Consider the following 26,460-nt stretch of genomic DNA (forward strand, 5'->3'; position numbering starts at 1 on the left):
CTGGAAATTAGGAAAATATCATCTGCTACTGACCAAGCAGTTGGAGACCAGGCTTTAGGTCTGTGGGCTGAGTGGGCTTGCTAATACTTCGCTCCGGATAGACAGATTATCCAGCCATAGATGAAGCTCTCTGGAAGATAGAAATTACCCAGACCCTCCCATCACCCCCACCATGGGGATTTACTCCTATAAAATGAATGCTGTGACCAAGCAGGGCAGAATGTTCTCTCTGTACATAGACAGAGCCTGAAGAGAAAGGGAAGGAAGGAGGTGTCAGGTCATGCACACCTGTTACTGCCCCACACTTGACAATCAGAGAAGTCACTCCTGGGAAAGAGGGGAGCAAGCAAGGGGGTGCAAGATGCTCAGTGTTATTTTGTTGCTGTCCCTCCAAGTGAAAGCAAGAACAACAGGACCCAGGGAAGGGCTGGGAATAAATAAGCGTTTCCGCCCCATCACATGACCACAATGAAAAGGCTACATCTGCACTGTCCAATAAGAAAGCCACAAGTCACATGTGGCTATTTAAATCTAAATTAATTAAAATTAAATAGAATTTAACTTTCAGTTCCTCAGTTGCATAACCACATTACCAGGATTCCATATCCACAAGGTGCTTCTGACTGTTCTATATTTGGACAGCACATAAAACATCTTCTTCACTGCAGAAAGTGCTACTGGATAGTGTTGGGACACATGGATCACGAACTTCATGGGAACTCATCTAAATGTGGATTCATTTTAAACCAATGCTAACGACGTGTTTGTGGAAATGTGTTTGTGGAACTGGTTTCCTGCCATGTGATGCGTGCACTTATACTTGACTCCATGTTTCATTCCACAGAAACGTTTGCAATAACAAGCAGCATGTATACTGTAACACAGAAAATACAACTAAATTAAAAACAAAGACCAAGGAAAGTGCAAGTTAGAATATTAAGGCTTTAGAAGGCAAGTTGGAACACAGATACACTATGGGGTCAGAGAAATAAGCACTTCTCTACTTAAAGTGTGAACTTTTTTTTTTTTCTTTTTTTGACTTTTAAACAATAGAAATTTATCTCTGATAGTTCCAGAGGCTGGGAATTCCAAGATCAAGACACTCACTGCAGGATGTCCTCAACCAGTGACAGCCATCTTCCTTCTGTGTCCCCATGTAGCAGAAAGGATGAGGGAATTCTACGTTGTCTCCTCTCTAAGTGTGCTAATCCTACTTTTTTTACTTTATTTATTTTTAATTGAAGAATCATTGCTTTACAGTATTGTGTTGGTTTTGGCCAAACAACATGAATCAGCCATAGGTATAGATGTGTCCCCTCCCTCTTGAACCTCCCCGCCACCTCCCTCCTCATCCCACTCCTCTAGATTGTTACAGAGCCCCTGTTTGACTTCCTTGAGTCATACAGCAAATTCCCGTGAACTTTTTTTGAATGTCCTGTTCACTGACTAGTTGCCTTAGCATGGGTTGCTCTCAAGAATCACTATACACAGAAAATGACTTAATGAAAGAAAACTGCTTCTGAAAGTGACTATTTAAGAGTCTCAACTGAGTAGTTCTTATAAATAGATCTTGGAGCCATTTATTTTATCCTGTGGGAAAATGTCTCAGATTTAATGAAGAACACAACTTGATAAATAAAATGGTATTAACACAAAAATTTTCCTCACTAATCTAATATACATTTGACATAAAGACTATATAGAATTTTTAATCCTGTTCTGAATAGCTTTTATATATATCCTTGCATTTAATATGACCTATAGTTAGTCACATATTTTAGTCTGAATTGACCCCTTGAATTTTATTAAGAGAACTGTAACCCAGGAATTTTGAAAACATAAATTATAGTGCATTTGAAAGACAAAGTAAAACCTCAAAAATAGCATTTAGTGAGAACATTCAGTCAACATTTTCTGATTGTGATTACTCAGGAGAGAGCATTCATTTTCCTCTTTCTCTAGCTAGTCTTTTCTCCTAAAATCCTGCAAATTAACAGCATTAATTCCATTGTTAAGGGACAGTATTCCAACTACGCAGGAATGAACTATTTTTAAAGTATTCTGGAGCATTTTAAAAGCTGTTATTTACATCAAACGATTTTAAATCTTTTTATCTATTAGGTTAAAAGACCCGAAAGAAAAAAATAAAAATAAAAAAATTTTTAAAAATTTAAAAAAATAAATAAAAGACCCGAAAGAAAATAACAAGGTGACAATCACTCAGCCTTGTCTGAATTATCATGTTACTGAAAGTAATTAATCAATATGTCCTTAAAAGTATCTTATAATTGAGACATTATAATAATGCTTCTTGGTATTCCCTTAGTTATGCTAAATTAGTACAGATTTGCTGAATTTGCAAGTGTAAATAGTTTAGTACATATACTATTTTAACCTGAGATAAAGTCTTTAAACAATACAAAATACTCACAGCAACAAATTGGTTATTTTCTAATTTAATGATGTCTCCCACTTTGACGTTCATCCATTTTTCATTCTGCAGTCTAAGAACAAAAACAAAATTAATTTTTTTTTCAGGAATAGAGAAAAGAATCAAGAAAATGTATTCACAATACAGCATCATATGACAGAAGCAGCAAGTAAAACTTTTTTCCTAGAATGCTCAGTTCAAAGAGCCTTGAATAACAAAGTCATTTACCTGAGTGATGTGGGAACTAGAGAGAGGTCAAAAGAGGTCAAACGATTTGCCCAAAGACCCAGTGAGTTAGTCATCTCTAGGGCTAGACTCAAAATGCCTAACTCTTGGCGTGTACTCTTCCTACCACTCCATGGTGCCAGCTGTATACAGCAGCTGTTAACTCTTACTTGCAGAACATTCAAAAACAAAAAAGCTCAGCGGGAAGGAAAGGAATAACTTTAGTCATTAATATTCTTTTCAAGCTCTATGTTAATATAAAAACATTAGGGCTGTTGTCTCAGAAGTCTGTTTAACTGGAGGCAATATATGAAGGAGACAGAGGCAAGGGAGAGTAGTCCAGGGCAACAGCTAGAATGCAAGAGGAAAAGAACAAAAATTCTGGAAAGGACAAGAGCAGCAATCAATGACAAAAAAAAAACTGAACAAGAAAGACCACCTACAAATCATCCACAGTATTCTGGCCAAAGGACAGGCTTGGTGGCATTCTAACAGCTAGGATGAACAGCTCAGAATTGAGAACACGGTCAAGATGTTACACTGTTTTCTTCGAGGTTCATATATATAATGGAGTCCCAAGTCTACCTTCACCAAGTTCAAAGCGGTTTATGACAAAAAGCTGTTGTGCCTCTTTGGTCAGGCCCCTCTCAACAAGTTAGGCAGACAGCCCATCTGGAAACACACCACCTGTGAGTATCCATGATGCTGTTTCTGAAGTTCTCTGAAATGTAAACCAGCTTTGTTTTCTGAGTTGGAAACCTTCATCACACCTCCTTCCCAGCAACTTCTTCTAGGAGAGAAGGCTGTTACAAGAAGGGCAGGTTTCCCAACAAGTTAAGGTGGGCAGGTTAATTTCATTGTGAAGTTTTTGAAAAACAACCTAATTTACTTGTTTTATAGGCTGGAAAACAGTTTTAAATATTTATACAACTGTGAAATATACCTCACACTATCAACCCTGCTGGGTCATTTGGCTTAAACACTCAAAGAATTTCTCTTTAATACGACTCCAAGTACATGTTGTTCTGGAAAGTTTTCAACTGAAGCATTTTCATCTCTAGCCAGAATTCATTCATTTTTCCAATACCATACTTTTCTGCACTTTATCTAGTTTGTTGACAATGAGAGAACCTAGGAAGCCTTTAAATCTCATTTTATTTCTTTTTACAGGTATGAATAGATTATGCGTTGGTCTGTTTGTCCTGGGGTATCTACTTTGAGGCATTAGTGACATGTCTCAGGGAACAGTATCTCAGATAAAATAAGACCAGGACAGAGACCGTGTCTTTATTTATGGAAACTGCACTGCTACTGAATTTCCCTGAAGTCTCTATTGAAAGTTCCTCTGCATCAAGAAGATGCTGAGAAGACACTAACTCTCATTAGCAAACTCTTATTCCTCCTATCTATATACTCTAAGCTCTAGGAAGGACCACAACCTACCTCTTCCACCCAAATGGAAAAGTCAACCCAAGTTAAAAGGAAACTCTATAGGATCTCTTATACATTTCAAAATATACATTTGAGAGTTAAGTAACAACAGTACAAACAAGAGTTAAGTAACAGACAAGTAACAACAGCCACTGTTTGGGGGGAATAAATCAAAACCTGAGTTTTCTTACTTAATTCTAACTTGTTTTTCTCTAGTGTATTAATATTTCCCCCCATAAAACTGAAGCAACTGGAAAAGATGCTTTTAAAAGTCTGGTGGTATCCACAGGAATTACTTGAATTAACTGCTACACTTGGAACAATAGTGGAATAAAGTCTCTAAGAAAACAATCTGCGGAGGCGGTCCTAAGATGGTGGAGGAATAGGACGGGGAGATCACTTTCTCCCCCACAAATTCATTAAAAGAACATTTGAACGCTGAGTAAATTCCAAAAAACAACTTCTGAATGCCAGCAGAGGACATCAGGCACCCAGAAAAGCAGCCCATTGTCTTCGAAATGAGGTAGAAAAAAAAATAAAAGACAAAAAGAGAGGCAAAACAGGTAGGGACGGAGATCCGTCCTGGGAAGGGAGTCTTAAAAAAGAGAGAAGTTTCCAAACACCAGGAAACACTCTCACTGCTGAGTCTGTGACAAGCCTTGGAACCACAGAGGGCAACATAATAGGTAGGAAAAATAAATAAATAATTAAAACCCACAGATTACGTGCCCAACGGTAACTCCCCCAGTGGAGAAGCAGCGCAGACGCCGGCATCCACCACTAGCAAGTGGGGGCTGGGCAGGGAGGCGCGGGTTGCATTGCTTAGAGTAAGGACCAGGCCTGAATGCCCAAGGGAAACCTGAGGGAACTAACTTGGACTAGCAAACCAGACTGTGGGATAGCTACCAAGCGAAAAGCCCTAACCTAAGACAGGAATGGGAATTCAAGTGTGCCTTAGAAAGCATCACTACCAACAAAGCTAGTGGAGGTGATGGAATTCCAGTTGAGCTATTTCAAATCCTGAAAGATCCTGTAAGATGATGCTGTGAAAGTGCTGCACTCAATATGCCAGCAAATTTGGAAAACTCAGCAGTGGCCACAGGACTGGAAAAGGTCAGTTTTCATTCCAATCCCAAAGAAAGGCAATGCCACAGAATGCTCAAACTACCGCACAATTGTACTCATCTCACACACTAGTACGGAGAAGGCAATGGCACCCCACTCCAGTACTCTTGCCTAGAAAATCCCATGGATGGAGGAGCCTGGTAGGCTGCAGTCCATGGGGTTGCTAAGAGTCGGACACAACTGAAGCGACTTAACAGCAGCAGCAGCACATGCTAATAAAGTAACGCTCAAAATTCTCCAAGCCAGGCTTCAGCAATACATAAACCGTGAACTTCCAGATGTTCAAGCTGGTTTTAGAAAAGGCAGAGGAACCAGAGATCAAATTGCCAGCGTCTGCTGGATCATAGAAAAGGCAAGAGAGTTCCAGAAAAACATCTATTTCTGCTTTATTGACTATGCCAAAGCCTTTGACTGTGTGGATCACAATAAACTGTGGAAAATTCTGAAAGAGACAGGAATACCAGACCACTTGACCTGCCTCTTGAAAAATCTGTATGTAGGTCAGGAAGCAACAGTTAAACCCGGACATGGAACAACAGACTGGTTCCAAATAGGAAAAGGAGTACATCAAGGCTGTATACTGTCACCTTGGTTATTTAACTTATATGCAGAGTACATCATGAGAAACACTGGGCTGGAAGAAGCACAAGCTGGAATCAAGATTGCCAGGAGAAATATCAATAACCTCAGATATGCAGATGACACCACCCTTATGGCAGAAAGTGAAGAGGAACTCAAAAGCCTCTTGATGAAAGTGAAAGAGGAGAGTGAAAAAGTTGGCTTAAAACTCAACATTCAGAAAACAAAGATCATGGCATCTGGTCCCATCACTTCATGGGAAATAGATGGGGAAACAGTGTAAACAGTGGCTGACTTCATTTTTGGGGGCTCCAAAATCACTGCAGATGGTGATTGCAGCGATGAAATTAAAAGACGCTTACTCCTTGGAAGGAAAGTTATGACCAACCTAGATAGCATGTTCAAAAGCAGAGACATTACTTTGCCAACAAAGGTCTGTCTAGTCAAGGCTATGGTTTTTCCAGTAGTCATGTATGGATGTGAGAGTTGGACTGTGAAGAAAGCTAAGTGCCGGAGAATTGATGCTTTTGAACTGTGGTGTTAGAGAAGGCCCTTAGAGTCCCTTGGATTCCCAGGAGATCCAACCAGTTCATTCTAAAGGAGATCAGTCCTGGGTGTTCTTTGGAAGGACTGATGCTAAAGCTGAAACTCCAAAACTTTGGCCACCTCATGCGAAGAGTTGACTCATTGGAAAAGACCCTGATGCTGGGAGGGATTGGGGGCAGGAGGAGAAGGGGATGACAGAGGATGAGATGGCTGGATGGCATCACGGACTCGATGGACATGAGTTTGAGTGAACTCCGGGAGTTGGTGTTGGACAGGGAGGCCTGGCGTGCTGAGATTCATGCGGTCTCAAGGAGTAGGACACGACTGAGCAACTGAACTGAACTAAACTGAAGACACCATCAGGCCCGCTCACAGAACAGAGTGAGCCAGCTGCAGACCATGCCCCTCCGCTGACAGGCAGCCAGAGCCAGAAGGGGGCAATCACAGCCCCAGAGAGGCATTATCTACCAAACTGCAAGCAGACTTGGTTGCTAACTGAGACTTCCTGGGATTCTGGACAGTCAACATCCACCTGAGAAGGTGCGCCAGTTGTACCCCCAGAAACCCGGGTGGCAGGGACGGGGGAGGTAATAAGTCACAGCGACTGCGCTCGCCAAACACCTGGTCACCTGAGCTGCTTGGACCTGGGAAGGGCACAAAATGCAGGCCCAACCGAGTCTGCGCCTCTGAGGACTACCCGTGTACCTGAACCTGATCGGCTTAGACCTGGGAAGTACATACAACCCAGGGCCAGCCTCAGACAGTTCCCAGCAGAGCACCTAGAGCCTAAGCAGTGTAGACAGGGAAAGCACACACGCCATGAGCGGGGGCAGGCCCAGTATGGCCGAGACACTGCGAGCACATGCCAGTATTATTTGTTCGCAGCGCCTCTCCCTCCCCACAGCACAACTGAACAAGTGAGCCTAAAAAAATGTTCACCATAGGAAGGGGCCTATGAATTTTGAGATATATAAGCCGGATCAAGGAACTATTCAAAAATGAACTGACCCCACACTGCCCACACCACCACCAGAGAAAGTCCTAAATATATTTTTACTATTTTTACTATCATTCTTTATTTTTTTTTAATTTTAAGTTCTCTATTACTCCATTAATTTTCATTTTTATAACCTACTATTACTTTGCAAAAAAAAAAGAGACTCTATTTTTTAAAGCAAACTTCGTATATATAAATTTTATAATTTTTGTGACTTTTTTTCTTTAATATTATATTTTTGAAAATCCAACCTCTACTCTAGATTTTTAATCTTTGCTTTTTGGTATTTGTTATCAACTTTGTACCTTTAAGAACCCAATCTTCAGTACCCATTTTTACTTGGCAGCAAGATTACTGGCTGGATTGCTCTCTCCCCTTTTGAACTCTCCTTTTTCTCTACCAGGTTGCCTCTATCTCCTCCCTCCCCCTTCTCTTCTCTACCCAACTCTGTGAATCTCTTTGTGTGTTCTGGACGGTGGAGAACACTTAGGGAACTGATTACTGGCTGGATCTTTCTCTCTCCTTTTGATTTCCCCCTTTATCCTCCTGGCCACCTCTGTCTCCTTCCTCCCTCTTCTCTTCTCTGTATAACTCCATGAACATCTCTGAGCAGTCCAGACTCTGGAGCGCACATAAGGAAGTGATTACTGGCTAGCTTGCTCTCTCCTCTTTTGATTCCACCTCATCTCATCCTGGTCACCTCTATCTCCTTCCTCCCTCTTCTCTTCTCCATGTAACTCTGTGAACCTCTCTGGGTGTCCCTCACTGTGGAGAAACTTTTCATCTTTAACCTAGATGTTTTATCAATGGTGCTGTATAGATGGAGAAGTCTTGAGGCTATTGTAAAAATAAGACTGAAAACCAGAAGCAGGAGGCTTAAGTCCAAATCCTGAGAACACCAGAGAAATCCTGACTCCAGGGAACATTAATAGACAGGAGCTCATCAAACGCATCCAAACCTACACTGAAACCAAGCACCACCCAAGGGCCAACAAGTTCCAGAGCAAGACGTACCATGCAAATTCCCCAGCAACACAGGAACACTGCCCTGAGCTTCAATATACAGGCTGCCCAAAGTCACTCCAAAACCACTGACATCTCATAACTCATTACTGGACACTTCATTGCACCCCAGAGAGAAGAAATCCAGCTCCACCCATCAGAACACTGACACAAGCTTCCCTAACCAGGAAACCTTGACAAGCCACCCGTACAACCCCACCCACAGTGAGGAAACTCCACAATAAAGAGAACTCCGCAAACTGCCAGAATACAGAAAGGCCACCCCAAACTCAGCAATATAAACAAGATGAAGAGATAGAGGAATACTCAGCAGGTAAAGGAACACAATAAATGCCCACCAAACCAAAGAGGAAGAGATAGGGAGTCTACCTGATAAAGAATTCCAAATAATGTTAGTGAAAATGATCCAAAATCTTGAAAACAAAATGGAATCACAGATAAATAGCCTGGAGACAAGGATTTAGAAGATGCAAGAAAGGTTTAACAAGGACCTAGAAGAAATAAAAAAGAGTCAATATATAATGAATAATATAATAAATGAGATCAAAAACACTCTGGAGGCAACAAATAGTAGAATAACGGAGGCAGAAGATAGGACTAGTGAGGTAGAAGATAAAATGGTAGAAATAAATGAATCAGAGAGGAAAAAAGAAAAATGAATTAAAAGAAATGAGGACAATCTCAGAGACCTCTGGGACAATGTTAAATGCCCCAACATTCAAATCATAGGAGTCCCAGAAGAAGTCAAAAAGAAAGACCATGAGAAAATACTTAAGGAGATAATCATTGAAAACTTCCCTAAAATGGGGAAGGAAAAAAATCACCCAAGTCCAAGAAACACAGAGAGTCCCAAACAGGATAAATCCAAGGCAAAACACTCCAAGACACATATTAATCAAATTAACAAAGATCAAACACAAAGAACAAATATTAAAAGCAGCAAGGGAAAAACAACAAATAACACACAAGGGGATTCCTCTAAGGATAACAGCTGATCTTTCAATAGAAACTCTTCAGGCTAGGAGGGAATGGCAGGACATTCTTAAAATGATGAAAGAAAATAACCTATAGCCAGAATTACTGTACCCAGCAAGGATCTCTTTCAAATATGAATGAGAAATCAAAAGCTTTACAGATAAGCAAAAGCTGAGATAAGTCAGCACCACCAAATCAGATCTCCAACAAATGCTAAAGGATCTCTAGACAGGAAACACAAAAAGGGTGTATAAACTCAAACCCAAAACAATAAAGTAAATGACAACAGGATCATACTTATAAATAATTACCTTAAACGTAAATGGGTTGAGTACCCCAACGAAAAGACAAAGACTGGCAGAATGGATACAAAAATAAGACTCCTATATATGTTGTCTACAAGAGACCCACCTCAAAACAAGGGACACATACAGACTGAAAGTGAAGGGCTGGAAAAAGATATTCCACACAAATAGAGACCAAAAGAAAGCAGGAGTAGCAATACTCATATCAGATAAAATAGACTTTAAAACAAAGGCTGTGAAAAGAGACAAAGAAGGACACTATACAATGATCAAAGGATCAATCCAAGAAGAAGACATAACAATTATAAATATATATGCACCCAACATAGGAGCACTGCAATATGTAAGACAAATGCTAACAAGTATGAAAGGGGAAATTAACAATAACACAATAATAATGGGAGACCTTTGTACCCCACGCACACCTATGGATAGATCAACTAAACAGAAAATTAACAAGGAAACACAAACTTTAAATGATACAATAGACCAGTTAGACCTAATTGATATCTATATGACATTTCACCCCAAAACAATGAATTTCACCTTTTTCTCAACTGCACACGGAACCTTCTCCAGGATAGATCACAGCCTGGGCCATAAATCTAGCCTTGCTAAATTCAAAAAAATAGAAATCATTCCAAGCATCTTTTCTGACCACAATGCAGTAAGATTAGATCTCAATTACAGGAGAAAAACTATTAAAAATTACAACATATGGAGGCTGAACAACATGCTGCTGAATAACCAACAAATCACAGAAGAAATCAAAAAAGAAATCAAAATTTGCATAGAAATGAATGAAAATGAAAACACAACAACCCAAAACCTGTGGGACACTGTAAAAGCAGTGCTAAGGGGAAGGTTCATAGCAATGCAGGCATACCTCAAGAAACAAGAAAAAAGTCAAATAAATAACCTAACTCTACACCTAAAGCAACTAGAAAAGGAATAAATGAAGAACCCCAGGGTCAGTAGAAGGAAAGAAATCTTAAAAATTAGGGCAGAAATAAATGCAAAAGAAACCATAGCAAAAATCAACAAAGCCAAAAGCTGGTTATTTGAGAGGATATTGACAAACCATTAGCCAGACTCATCAAGAAACAAAGGGAGAAAAATCAAATCAATAAAATTAGAAATGAAAATGGAGAGATCACAACAGACAACACAGAAATACAAAGGATCATAAGAGACTACTACAGCAACTGTATGCAAATAAAATGGACAACTTGGAAGAAATGGACAAATTCTTAGAAAAGTACAACTTTTCAAACTGAACCAGGAAGAAATAGAAAATCTTAACAGACCCATCACAAGCACGGAAATTGAAACCGTAATCAGAAATCTTCAAGCAAACAAAAGCCCAGGTCTAGATGGCTTCACAGCTGAATTCTACCAAAAATTTAGAGAAGAGCTAACACCTATCCTACTCAGACAATTCCAGAAAATTGCAGAGGAAGGTAAACTTCCAAACTCATTCTATGAGGCCACCATCACCCTAATACCAAAACCTGACAAAGATGCCACAAAAAAAGAAAACTACAAGCCAATATCACCGATGAACATAGATGCAAAAATCCTTAACAAAATTCTAGCAGTCAGAATCCAACAACACATTAAACAGATCATACACCATGACCAAGTGAGCTTTATCCCAGGGATGCAAGGATTCCTCAATATCCACAAATCAATCAATGTAATACACCACATTAACAAATTGAAAAATAAAAGCCATATGATTATCTCAATAGATGCAGAGAAAGCCTTTGACAAGATTCAACATCCATTTATGATAAAAACTCTCCAGAAAGCAGGAATAGAAGGAACATACCTCAACATAATAAAAGCTATATATGACAAATCCACCAGAGAAGGCAATGGCACCCCACTCTAGTACTCTTGCCTGGAAAATCCATGGACGGAGGAGCCTGGTAGGCTACAATCCATGGGGTCGCTAAGAGTTGGACACGACTAAGCGACTTCACTTTCACTTTTCACTTCCATTCATTGGAGAAGGAAATGGCAACCCACTCCAGTGTTCTTGCCTGGAGAATCCCGGGGACTGGGGAGCCTGGTGGGCTGCCGTCTATGGGGTCGCACAGAGTCGGACACAACTGAAGCAACTTAGCAGCAGCAGCAGCATGACAAATCCACAGAAAACATTATCCTCAATGGTGAAAAATTGAAAGCATTTCCCCTAAAGTCAGGAACAAGACAAGGGTGCCCACTTTCACCACTACTATTCAACATAGTTTTAGAAGTTTTGGCCACAGCAATCAGAGCAGAAAAAGAAATAAAAGGAATACAAATTGGAAAAGAAGAAGTAAAACTCTCACTCTTCACAGATGACATGATCCTCTACATAGAAAACCCTAAAGACTCCACCAGAAAATTACTAGAGCTAATCACTGAATATAGTAAAGTTGCAGGATATAAAATCAACACACAGAAATCCCTTGCATTCCTATACACTAATAATGAGAAAACAGAAAGAGAAATTAAGGAAACAATTCCATTCACCATTGCAACGAAAAGAATAAAATACTTAGGAATATATCTACCTAATGAAACAAAAGACCTATATATACAAAACTATAAAATACTAGTGAAAGAAATCAAAGAGGACACTAATACATGGAGAAATATACCGTGTTCATGGATCAGAAGAATCAATATAGTGAAAATGAGTATACTACCCAAAGCAATCTATAGATTCAATGCAATCTCTATCAAGCTACCAATGGTATTTTTCACAGAGCTAAAACAAATAATTTCACAACTTGTATGGAAATAGAAAAAACCTCGAATAGCCAAAGCAATCTTGAGAAAGAAGAATGGAACTGGAGGATCAATCTGCCTGACTTCAGGCTCTACTACAAAGTCACAGTCATCAAGACAGGATGGTACTAGCACAAAGACAGAAATATAGATCAATGGAACAAAATAGAAAGCCCAGAGATAAACCCATGGACCTATGGACACCTTATCTTTGACAAAGGAGGCAAAAATATACAATGGAGAAAAGACAATCTCTTTAACAAGTGGTGCTGGGAAAACTGGTCAACCACTTGTAAAAGAATGAAACTAGAAACACTTTCTAACACCATACACAAAAATAAACTCAAAATGGATTAAAGATCTAAATGTAAGACCAGAAACTATACAACTCCTAGAGGAGAACATAGGCAAAACACTCTCTGACATAAATCACAGCAGGATCCTCTATGATCCATCTCCCAGAATATTGGAAATAAAAGCAAAAATAATCAAATGGGACCTAATTAAAATTAAAATCTTCTGCACAACAAAGGAAACAATAAGCAAGGTGAAAAGACAGCCTTCAGAATGGGAGAAAATAATAGTAAATGAAGCAACTGACAAAGAATTAATCTCAAAAATATACAAGCAACTCCTGCAGCTCAATTCCAGAAAAATAAATGACCCAATCAAAAAATGGGCCAAAGAACTAAACAGACATTTCTCCAAAGAAGACATATGGCTAACAAACACAAGAAAAGATGCTCAACATCACTCATTATCAGAGAAATGCAAATCAAAGCCACAATGAGGTACCATTTCATGCCAGTCAGAATGGCTGCAACTCAAAAGTCTACAAGCAATATATGCTGGAGAGGGTGTGGAAAAAGGGAACCCTCTTACACTGTTGGTGGGAATACAAACTAGATCAGCCACTATGGAGAAGAGTGTGGAGATTCCTTAAAAAACTGGAAATAGAACTGCCATACAACCCAGCAATCCCACTGCTGGGGCATACACAATGAGGAAACCAGAAGGGAAAGAGACACGTGTACCCCAATGTTCATCGCAGCACTGTTTATAATAGCCAGAACATGGAAGCAACCTAGATGTCCATCAGCAGATGAATGGATAAGAAAGCTGTGGTACATATACACAATGGAGTATTACTCAGCCATTAAAAAGAATACATTTGAATCAGTTCTAATGAGGTGGATGAAACTGGAGCCTATTATACAGAGTGAAGTAAGCCAGAAAGAAAAACACCAATACACTATACTAACACATATAGAAAGATGCGTTAAATAACGCATTCGTTTAGAATTCATTAAATTCGTTTCTAAATAACAAATGTAGAAAGATGGTAATGATAACCCTGTATGCGAGACAGCAAAAGAGACACAGATGTATAGAACAGTCTTTTGGATTCTGTGGGAGAGGGTGAGGGTGGGATGATTTGGGAGAATGGCATTGAAACATGTATAATATCATATGTGAAACAAATCTCCAGTCCAGGTTCGATGCATGATATAGGATGCTCGGGGCTGGTGCTGGGATGACCCAGAGGGATGGTATGGGGAGGGAGGTCGGAGGGGGGTTCAGGATGGGAAACACGTGTACACCTGTGGCAGATTCATGTTGATGTATGGCAAAATCAATATAATATTGTAAAGTCATTAGCCTCCAATTAAAATAAATAATTTTAAAAAAAAGAAAACAATCTGCAAAATCCCAAGGCATGCAAAGAATCCCTGATAAGGAAGAATCTGATATGGTCAATATGGATTCCTACTGGGATAATAAAGCAGAGAGATAAAGTGGAGAAAATCTCTCTCCTCATGCTAGATCCTTGTGCTCATTGTCCTCTGACCCACACACCCCTATGTGTATTTTCCCCTCTATTCACTAACTTATTAAATATTTCCAAAAATAATAAAACACTTAGAATAAGTTATCTGACCATTCTCTACAAAGATTTGACCATTAGTCTGCTAATGTCATCCAACAGGCCAAAAAAGCAGAAAATATTAATAATACCTATATGAACTCAGTCTCCCTTAGTTTATCTTACTCTGCTTCTTTTCTCTTGCCACCTGTCTGCCCTCTTCCCAGAACATGTACCTTGGAGCACCTCTTCCCAAAAAGGCCCCTTTGTAACTCCAGATACCCCCGAACACCTACTCTTGTCCTTGGTCACCTATCCATCTCCACCTATCCCAATGCAAAGTCCTTTCCTAAAAAGCAGCACTCCAAACACTTGGCTTCCAAAGTCTATGACAAACGGCATTTGAATGGTAAAAACTTTCTGGGATGTGTATGTACACATTTCACAGGATATAATATAACCTCTGTGACCAATGAGCTACAGAGAACACAAGGCAACAATGTCATCTGACACAAAATTTTTCTGAACTTGAAACAAAATATTGTTTTGAAGGTACACAATCATGGGAGATATTTCCTCGAAACAATTATTATCCAAAACTAATTACCAATATGACACAAAAAACAGCAAGTGGTATTCTTTGAATGTTGACCCTGACCCTAGCACTATCCAGCTACTTCATCAATAACTGACACAACAACACATTTGTCAGATTTGCAGATGGCCTCCTACCCAGAAGAGAGCATAACCCTTAAAAAGATGATTATGATAGAAAGTTACAACTTGGGACTTCCTTGGCGATCTAGAGGTTAAGCCTTCATCTTCCAAAGCAGGGGGTGCAGGTTTGATCCCTGGTCAGGGAGGTAAGATCCCACATGCCCCAGGGTAAAAAAAAAAAAAAAACAACATAAAACATAAGTAATATTGTAACAAATGCAATAAAAACTTAAAAATTTGTTTCGGTCCACATCAAACAAATTCCTTAAAAAAAAAAAAAAGTTATGACTTGAAGAGGCTACCAGAAACTGAACCAAGAAGAGGAGGAAGAAGTACAGAACATTATTTTGCAGAGGAGAAAGTAATGTTCTACAGATGTAATTAGGGTCATGAAAAAAAAAGGGCCTGGAGACATTGGTAATCCGCATGTTCTTGGTTAAGCCTCTCATTTGAATATATATCTACAGAACAATCAATATGTATAATACAATCAGAGGAGTTTCTTAATTTTATTTACTATTCTTTCTTACCAGGTAATTATAACTGCACTAACTAGGACCTCAGAGTACACTGCAATGAGCACTAAGGATCATAACTATAGAAGTACCAAACTTACTAACAAGTATAAACAGATAAAGATCTGCAAAGGAATTTAAATTGAATATATTTTAAATCCCACCATATTTTCTTTTCCTACTCACTGCCACTACCACTGACCACACAACATCAAAGACATATCAAGGGCTGGAGGGACAGATAGGGAAATTTCCTTTAAAGCTCATCCTCAAAATATTTCTAGACTTCTTCTAAGATTTTGGTTGGTATGGTCATTTCATTTTGTCATCATCCTGAAACAATAAAACGGACATTCCCTGACTCTCCATGTGTGGTGCAGCTGCTCTCAAGGCTCATGTTTGAAGCAAGTGTGCATCACAGCTCCGTGAAGGGAAAAATAGGATGACCTTTTGCACTGTGACAATGACACTTGGCTCCACAGACTCAGTATTTTTAAGCTTTGCTTTTACGTTTGTCAAGAAAAACCCTCCCATTTTAAGAGAGGATTTGCAGTATACAAACACTCTGAAAGCAAGTTAATTCATAGTACTGAATCAAGAAATTCCAAGGTTTTTAAATATGCTTCAGTATCACAGAATTGCTTCAGGTTTTGAAACTGACATAATTCGAAAACAGTTATGGTAATAAGTTAAGCTTTACCTTATAAGCCCAAAGCCAATCACCACATAATAAGCCAAACTTCAAGATAAGAACTCATAAAATTTAAATTCTAAAGATGCCATAGAAGATATGGCACTAAACTGTCACAGAATAGTGACTAGAATTATTTTGAGGAAAGAAGTTTTAAAAATATACCCACTAGATATATATCCACTCTCAGAACATCAGAGAATCTGAGTTCTGAGAGAAGGTGATGAGAGATAATCACAGTATCTAATAATTATTGATAAATTGGCCTAAACCTAATGCTTCCTTTTTTTAAAAATGTGTATTTGGCTGTACCAGGTCTTAGTCACAGCATGCAGGGTCTTTGATATGGCATGTGGGATCTTTAGTTGCATCATGCAAACTCTTTGTTCTGTCACGTGGGATCTAGTTCCCTGACGAGGATTCGAATCTGGGCCTCCTGCATTAGGAGTGCAGAGTCTTAGCCACTTTACCACCAGGGAAGGCCCTGAATCTGCTGCTTTCTGATGAGGCATAGCATACTAAGAGTTGTTACAATTTGCTGAGAAACTGCCTGAAGAAATAAGAGTGAGACAGCACCTACCATTCTCCATGTCACTGAACTGTTCACACCAGAGGCTAGAAATCACCTGTTTACCTTGAGCAAGATCCCAAGTCCATTGCTGAAGCTTAAGGGACAGAAAGAGGAGATCTTCATTGGTCTCTTCAAGGCTCCTGTCATCCTTTCCACAATCTAATGCTCCTGACTGCCCATGAGCAACACAGATTATCCTGAAAAGACTTCCTCAAAAGCTTTGCTGTGGTACTACATAGAGAAGATAATAAAGAAGGCCTGTGTAATTGACTTCATCTAATTAACCAAACAATCCACATGAACTTGGTCTCTTCCTTAATCTCAAACCCATGTCAGCTCTGTAATATACAAAAGCATTCCTCTGCTCATACAGACTTTGTTTTATTCACTACTGTATCCTTGTGTGTGTTAGTTGCTCAATTGTGCCCAACTCTTTGCAACCCCACAGACGGTAGTTTCCCAGGCTCCTCTGTCCATGCAATTCTCCCAGCAAGAATACTGGAGTGGGTTGCTATTCCCTTCTCCAGGGGATCTTCCCAACTCAGGGATTGAACCTGGGTCTCCTGCATTGCAGGCAGATTCTTTATCACTGCACCACCAGAACCTAGAATAATGCCTAGTTTATAGTAGGCACTCAGTATTTGTTGAATGAATAAGTAAATTAATAACTATAGAATCATTACTTCTAAAAACGTTTGCTGATGATAGCATTTCCCTGAATGTCTAATAAGAACTATAGCAACGAACAATTTATTTAAGGCTTCCAGGGACTGTGTTGGTCCCTCAATGTACAAGGTTGCCAAATAAAAATAAGTGTGTGAGTGCTCAGGCATTCAGTTGCGTCTGACTCTTTGCTACTCCACTGACAGTAGCCCACAGGCTCCTCTGTCCGTGGGATTTCCCAGGCAAGAATAACGGGGTGGGTTTCCATTTCCTTCTCCTGTGGATCTTTCTGAGCCAGGGACCAAATCTGAGCCTCCTGCGTCACCTGCATTGGCAGGTGGATTCTTTACCACTGAGCCACATCCAATTAAATTTGAATTTAAGATAAACAACAAATAATGTTTTAGTTTAAGTGTGTCCCATGCAACATTTTGGATATAGTTATATTAAAATGTTGTCATTGTTTATCTGCATTTCAAATTTAACTGGAGGGCCTATATTTTGCTACATCTAGCAACACTGGGTGGAGAAGGCAATGGCACCCCACTCCAGTACTCTTGCTTGGAAAATCCCATGGACGGAGGAGCCTGGTAGGCTGCAGTCCATGGGGTCGCTTAGAGTCGGCCATGACTGAGCGACTTCGATTTCACTTTTCACTTTCATGCACTGGAGAAGGAAATGGCAATCCCCTCCAGTGTTCTTGCCTGGAGAATCCCAGGGACGGGGGAGCCTGGTGGCTGCCATCTATGGGGTCGCACAGAGTCGGACACGACTGAAGTGACTTAGCATAGCATAGCATAGCAACACTGGATAGTATCTTATCTCTTTTTTAATCCTCCCAGTAGCCCTAAGAGATAGGTACTATTGCTATGCTATGCTATGCTAAGTCACTTCAGTTGTGTCCGACTCTGTGCGACCCCATAGATGGCAGCCACTAGGCTCCCCCATCCCTGGGATTCTCCAGGCAAGAACACTGGAGTGGGTTGCCATTTCCTTCTCCAGTGCATGAAAGAGAAAAGTGAAAGTGAAGTCGCTCAGTCGTGTCCGACTCTTAGCGACCCCATGGACTGCAGCCTACCAGGCTCCTCTGTCCATGGGATTTTCCAGGCAAGAGTACTGGAGTGGGGTGCCATTGCTACTCCCATTTTATTAACTTTACTCAGAAAAAAAGCTGAAATTCATAGAGACTGGGACACTTGCCCTAGTCTTCAACATATATCAAAAATTCAAATACCCACATACTTTGACATTCTACTTTCAAATACCCACATACTTTGACATTCTACTTTAAAAAACTAATCATACCAATGCTCAAAGATGGATATAAAAGGATTTTTTTCAATATTTACTTGTAATAGCAATGTATGAGAAACCATAAGTGTCCATCAATAAGAATAAGTTAGAAATACCAGGATACATCTATCCTATCATGCCTCATCTTCTCACTGGAATACAGTGCAACCACTAAAAAAAGAAAAAAATAGATCTATACGTGGTAATGTGAAATACCCTCTAAGTTACATTATTAGGTTGAAAAGGAGTACATGCAGAACACTCATATGCATTGAAAGATTCTAACTGTGTTTTGAAGCAAAGATTTACATTTGCATTTGTCTGCAGTTATACCCACAGAAGATTTCTTGAAAGACACATGAGAAACTGTGCAGTGGTTGCCATTAGAGAAAGGAAACTAAAAGGAGAACTGGGATGTAGAGGAGATGCCATTTCATTGTATACTTTTCCAGTCTGTTTGAATTTTGGGCATTACACATATTGGTGTTTTAAAGGACAACTGGGGAGTAAAAATAGAAGAAAACTCCTCCAAGTTTATATGTGAGTGGCAAATCAGAACTGCAAAGTGAATCTGCCTGAATACAAAACCATGTTCTTAATAAATCTATACTCATTATTCTTTTTTTACTTTATTTTCTATGATAACTATGTATCGTCTATTTAGAAAGAGGATGGCTCCTAAGGAGCTGAAGAGATTCAAGCATAGCAATAGTACAGGCTCCCAGTGTTTAAATACAGCTGATTCAAAGCCAGCTTGCAGTCATGGTCCCCTGACACAAATGTCCAGTGGACAGCAGCAGTCTCTGGTTCTTTTCAATCCCACTGCTGTCAGAGCCACACTAAAGTAAGAGATACAGTTTGTCCCTAATCCTCTAACAGACTGGTGAGCAGGATCTCATTACACTGAGATTGAGCATAAGATGGCCATAGCCTTGTCTAATTCAATGAAACTATGAGCCATGCCATGTAGGGCCACCCAAGACAGACAAGTTATGGTGGAGAATTCTGACAAAATGTGGTCCACTGGAGAAAGGAATGCCAAACCACTTCAGTATTCTTGCCTTGAGAATCAAAGTGCCAACATCCATTGGATCATCGAAAAAGCACATGAGAGTTCCAGAAAAACATCTACTTCTGCTTTATTGACTATGCAAAAGCCTTTGACTGTGTGGATCACAATAAACTATGGAAAATTCTTAAAGAGATGAAAATATCAGACCACCTGACCTGCCTCTTAGGAAATCTGTATGCACGTCAAGAAGTAACAGTTAGAACTCTACATGAAACAACAGATTGGCTCCAAATTGGGAAAGGAGTACATCAAGGCTGTATACTGTCATCCTGTTTATTTAACTTATATGCAGAGTACATCATGAGAAACACTGGGCTGGAAGAAGCACAAGCTGGAATCAAGATTGCTGGGAGAAATATCCATAACCTTAAATATGCAGATGACACCACCCTTATGGCAGAGAGTTAAGAAGAACTAGAGCATCTAGATGGAAGTGAAAGAGGAGAGTGAAAAAGTTGGCTTAAAACTCAACATTCAGAAAACTAAGATCATGGCATCCAGTCCCATCCCTTCATGGCAAATAGATGGGAAAATAATGGAAACAGTGAGAGACTTTATTTTATTTGAGCTCCAAAAATCACTGCAGGTGGTGACTGCATCCATGAAATTAAAAGACACTTGCTCCTTGGAAGAAAAGCTATAACCAACATAGCTTTGACCAATATGCTGCCTAAAAGCTGGACAGCATATTAAAAAGCAGAGACATTACTTTACCAACAAAGGTCCGTCTAGTCAAAGCTATGGTTTTTCCAGTAGTCATGTACGAATGTGAGAGTTGGACTATAAAGAAAGCTGAGTGCCAAAGAACTGATGCCTTAAACTATGGAGTTGGAGAAGCCTTTTGAGAGTCCCTTGGACTGCAAGGAGATCCAACCAGTTAATCCTAAAGGAAATCAGTCCTGAATATTCATTGAAAGGACTGATGCTGAAGCTGACACTCCCAATACTTTGGCCACCTGATGAGAACCGACTCATTGGAAAAGACCCTGATGCTGGGCAAGATTGAAGGTGGGAGAAGAAGGGTATGACAGAGGATGAGATGGATGGATGGCATCACTGACTAGATGAATATGAGTTTGAGCAAGCTCCGGGAGTTGGTGGTGGACAGGGAAGCCTGGCATCCTGCAGTCCATGGGGTCGCAAAGAGTTGGACATGACTGAGTGACTGAACTGAACATAAGACTCATATCTTTAGAATCTATTTATTTTGAAGAATGCAGATGTTTTCCTTCTTGTCCTCACTTCTTTTTAGCACCATGCTGATGCTGAGGCAGAACCACACACGGAGGTCAATGGTATTGCTCCCATTTTAGAGGGGGAAAGGGTAAGAAGAGGGAGAAATGATAAAATGTAATAATTCTACAGCATGGATAGTTTGATTTATAAATTTTATTAGAAAAAATGCAGTATTAGCAGTGCCTTGCCTAATTTATACAAAGGTCTTCCCAGATGCCTCAGACGTAAAGAATCCGCCTGCCAAACAGGAGATATGGGTTGAGGCCCTGGGTCAAGAAGATCCCCTGGAGAAGGGAATGGTTACCCACTCCAGTATTCTTGCCTGGGAAATCCCATGGACAGAGGAGCCTGGTGGGCTACAGTTCATGAGGTTGTAACCAGTCAGATACAACTTGACTAAACAACAACAACAATTTATACAAATCCTTGTAGAGTCTTTTGAGCACTATTTGGATGCAGAAATACACACACTATTTTGAAAACAGAATGAACAATTCATTTACTAAGTTTTACCTGAGCAATAAGCCACTGTCAGTCATACAGAAAAACTATTATCTTTAATCATTTCTATAAACTGAAACATATCTCCTGAATGAATCTCCCTAGAGCCCATCTTCTGTAATTTCTTCGTAGAAATCCATTAGTAGATGGCTAATAGATGATGCAACCCCTAGGAAATTAGAAAAAAATTATCTCAAAGGAAGACTATTTCATCTGCTCTGATATATGAATGTTGAAGGAATACTTTCATTTGACCATGGAGCAAACAGTTATTTCGGTTCAGGTCACATTCCTGGGCAGCAGAGTCAGGAGGAAAATCTGCATGCAAGAAGTTTATCAGAAAGTTCTCTTGGGAATAATCCCTGTGGGGCAGGAAGGAAACCACTGGGCAGAGTGGGGAGCTGGACTGCTGCTGCAGCCACAATAAGGGCTCAGCCAACCCCAGGGGAGCTCTGAGCTGGAATGGGCCTCTAGAGTCGGATCAAGGGTTCCTGGCCTTTATACCTTAGCATATCCAGTCACTGGATGCAGTCTGGTCCCAGATACAGCAGAGACTTTAATTTAAAAAACAAAAACAAAAAACTGTTCCTCAACTGGGAGCAGTTCCCAGAGAGAGCTGACAGCTGAGGGCTGTGTGCGGGCAGCACACCCAGCTTGGGGAAATACATTCTGCATTCTGGAGGAGGAACTGGGGTGGCAGCAGAGCACATGGGAACTTTATCAGGATTGAAGGCCTATAGTCTGTTTTCCCATTGCCTCTAACCATGTTCTTAATCATTTTTCAAACATAGGGCCAAATTAAGAGAGAAGCAAACATATGTTAAGCCAGAAAAAACTAGTTGCTTACTATATCAAGTAATAATGCATGCCATATTGACACAGAGCAAAAGTGTCTCTAGAGGGTGTGATCTGGTTTGCTCTAGTCAGAGAACACAGCATCTCTGGAAACAGCATTCCTGACCCTGCAGCACAAAGAACAGCTGATGGTATCACTGAAAGATGGGGAGTTAATTTACTTAGAAGATTTGCAGTCATATTAAATCCTAAACAATTTTAAAGAAAATGTTAAAGTGTTACTTTAAAGTAGGCTCTACTATTTATCACTTTGAGTTCCTCAGAAACAGGATAGCATGTAGGTGAATTTTTCATTCAATCAAAAGCCACTGGCATAGGAGGCACTATCATCCTTCATTTAAGGAGTTCAAGATTGCTCCATACACACAACATGCGCATTCTGATTGTCAGGCACTGCACTGAGTGTTGAAGCTGCAAGTAGAATGAGATACAGACTGTGATTTCAAGAAACCTAGAGACTAGTGGGATATAAATATGGCTCTTCAATAACCCCAATTCAATCATTTTTGCCTTCTAATACCTGAAACATGTGGATATTCTTCCACTCAGCATTGAGGAATACCTGTATTCAGGAGAATGACCTCAGTGTGAGATTATTTGCCATACAGCTGTCATCAAAAGCTGAAAATTGAGAAAACTGATAGGCCAGAGAAATTGTCTAATAAAGGATATATTAACTTTCATTCCTCAAGATATTCTCAGCTTTGTCCCCTTACACAGTGAGCTCATCAGAAAACTATATGCCTGGACTGTATTACTCTGGTCCCTCTAGACTTGGCTTCTCAGAATCATGACTTAAAGTCATGCCAAAAGATTTCAATCAGGATTTACTTGTGGTCATGAGGAAAGCATCTCCACTTTCTGAGATTTCAACCATTATGTCATTCACATCTTTCTCTCAGGACCAGGATAAATCTTATTGCTTGTAATTACTAGAATACATCCTTTCATTGGGCCATCGGTTCTGCACCCTAGATGCTTTCATTATGAGGAGAAACAAAGTTCAAGGTAATATTTGAACTTCATGAGAAACAAAGCCTAATGGATTGTTTTAACAAAAACTAGGAATTTTTAAAGTAAAGATTCTGTCCTTTGAGGATGACATTCTAGGGACAATCTTGATACTTGAGGAAAAAGAATACTATTTAGAATGGACCAGAAGTTGCAATTAATTTTTTTTGAATCCTTACATTTATCAAGAGGAGAATCTTTATCTTAAATTTATGAAAGACATGATATAACATAGTAGAAAGAGCCTATGTCATGAGAACCAGAAGACACAGACTTGGGACTAAGTCTACTACCAACCAGCCATGTCACTTGGGCAAGAAGTTCATCACAACTGGAATTTCCAACTATGATCTACATTAATTGGTTCATGCCAACTCCTCAGAATGCTTCTTTATACAGAATCCTAAGGATTTAAAATGTGATAAACCCATCTGACATTTAAGCATGTATTATGATGACACCTATGAATTTTATACAAGTTTATGAAGAATTTTATAAACTATAAAATAATATATACCTTTAAGTATTGTGACTACTTTATTACTATAAACCACCTCATTATAAGAATGGTACATTCAAATTTTTAAGTCTTCAAAAGAGCTATCTATATTTAGTATCTCCACTTCAAGATTGCCCATGCTTCTTTCTCCAATCAGAATTTTGTCTCAATCCCTCCATCTATAATCTCTCTTCATGATGTTAAATCCAAAGATCAGTTCTCAGTCTTCACTATACCCAGCACAATTAACCATTCCCTCCTGCTTCAAACACCTTTTCTTTAAATCCAGAGCACCGTATTCCCTTGGTTTTCTTCCTACTTCATTAGTCACTCCTTCTTAAGCCCTTAGCTACTTTTCTCTTCTTCCCATCTTCAGAACTCCTCTCTCTTCTATCTAGAGTCTGGAGTCTCACTCTAAGTGGCCAGATGACTCCCTCATATATCTTCAGATCAGACTTCTCCCCTAAGCTTTTTCTGCTCAACCTACATCTCTACAGAATGGTTACTATCTCACTAGAACTCTGGTTTCCAAGTCTAGTCAAAAACAAAACAAAACAATCAATGTCACAACAACATGCTTCTTTCCCAGTTTTTCCTGTCTTGGACCTCACCTCAAGAAAAGTCCTCCTGATTTCTCTCTTCACACACTTCCATATGGCAGCATGCCTATTGACTCTAACTTGAAAATACATCTCAAAGTGTGGGTATTAGATAATGTTAAAGTTAAATGAGTACTTCTATTTCATTAAGTGTAGTTATGGTATTTTGGCAAAATATATTATAAGTCCTTATCTGTTCAAGAGAAACACTAAAGCATTATTTACTGACAATGTGGGTATGACACATAGGGTTTACTTTTATTAATAAAATATCCCAAATAATAAAAAGTGAGAATGGATACAAAAATAGCAGAAACTTGATGATGGTTGCAGCTGGGTAATATATAAAAAAGAGTTCACTGTACGGTTCTATTTTCATGTGTTTAAAAATCCATAATAAGATATATTCCACTTATCTTCTATACTACTACCACGAGTTGATGATGGCACCATCATCATCTGTACAACAGGCATTGAAACATGTAAAATATCATGTATGAAACGAGATGCCAGTCCAGGTTCAATGCACGATACTGGATGCTTGGGGCTAGTGCCCTGGGACGACCCAGAGGGATGGTATGGGGAGGGAGGAGGGTTCAGGATGGGGAGCACATGTATACCTGTGATGGATTCATTTTGATATTTGGCAAAACTAATACAATTATGTAAAGTTTAAAAATAAAATAAAATTTAAAAAATAAAAAATAAAGAAAACTCACAATTTGTCATTACCATTCTACACTTGCCCTTCTCTGCTGTCTACTATCCACACACCAGCCAGAGAAGTATTTTTGTCTGTTATGCAATTCTCCTGCTTAAAACTAGCTTCACACCACATTTAGTATAAAATTGGAATTTTCCAACATGATCTATAAGAATTGGCTCTTGCCAACCCCTCAGAACTCCCCTTTATCACAATACCCTAGCTAGAGTAGACATCTTACTGTTAAGTTCATTGACACTTTGAGGCCTTTATACTTAATGTTTTTACCCAGATCTTGGTATGGCTAGGTCCCTCTCAAATCAAATTGCATCTCCATAAGAGAACTTCTTTGGTCACCTTGTTTATTTGGCTTCCAGATTTGAAGGATCCCTTTTATCTTTTTAATTGAATGAAAATTCTTTAAATTCTATAGTGCTTTATAATTTTCAAAAGCTCCACACATATGATTTCATATAATCCCATAATAACCCCCCTTTTTTAATCCCTTGTCCTTTTATTGCCTCCTCTCCCCTCTCTTCACTGGTAACCACTAGTTTGTTCTGTGAGTCTGGCTTCTCTTTTGTTTTATTCATTAATCTGTTGTATTTTTTAGATTCTACATATAAGTTACATCATAAAGTGTTTGTCTTTTTCTGTCTGATATTTCACTTAGCATAATGCCCTCCAAGTCCAATCATGTTGCTGTAATGGCAAAATTTTATTCTTTTTATGGCTGAGTATTCCACTGCGTTTGTGTGTACACACACACACACACACACACACATCACATCACATCACATCTTCCTTCTTCATTCGTCTATTGATGGACACTTAGGTTGTTTCCATATCTTGGCAATTGTAAACAATATTGCTATGAACATTGGGGTGCATGTATCTTTTCAAATTAGTGTTTTCAGAGGGTTTTTTGACTATATATCCAGGAGTAGAATTGCTGGGTCCTCATACTGTTTTCACAGTGGCTACTGCTACAGTTTATCTTCCCACCATCAGTGTAGGAGGGTTCTCTTTTCTCCACATCCTTGCCAACATTTTCTTTTTGGTGATAGCCTTCTGACAGGTGAGAGGTGATTTCTCACTGTGGTTTTGCTTTGCATTTCCCTGATGATTAGAGATGTGGAGCACCTTTTCATGGGCCTGTTTGGCCATACTATTTAAACTCATCTGCCCATCTCTCATCCTACTACTATGTTATTACCCTATTTTGTTTTCTTAGTTGCATTTATAACAACCTGAA

General features: G+C 39.4%; 1 protein-coding gene across 17 annotated transcripts in view; it reads right to left on the minus strand.

The window, feature by feature from the left end:
* Nucleotides 1–26,460, minus strand: part of ATP8B4 (ATPase phospholipid transporting 8B4 (putative)) — a 335,711-nt gene that overhangs the window by 143,857 nt on the left and 165,394 nt on the right. For all 17 annotated transcript variants that reach the window (XR_015134453.1, XR_015134452.1, XR_015134455.1 and 14 more), the window contains one exon: nucleotides 2,432–2,504. Coding sequence is in view for 10 of the 17 variants with exons in the window: in XM_086320812.1 (XP_086176938.1) it covers nucleotides 2,432–2,504 (73 nt within the window). In the remaining 7 variants the exon portion in view is untranslated. The remainder of the gene's footprint in view (nucleotides 1–2,431; nucleotides 2,505–26,460) is intronic.

The sequence above is a fragment of the Bos grunniens genome, chromosome 10 (genome assembly GCF_055505025.1).
Source record: "Bos grunniens cultivar Pamir isolate PY7600 chromosome 10, Bosgru_T2T1.0, whole genome shotgun sequence".
Lineage (NCBI taxonomy): Eukaryota > Metazoa > Chordata > Mammalia > Artiodactyla > Bovidae > Bos > Bos grunniens.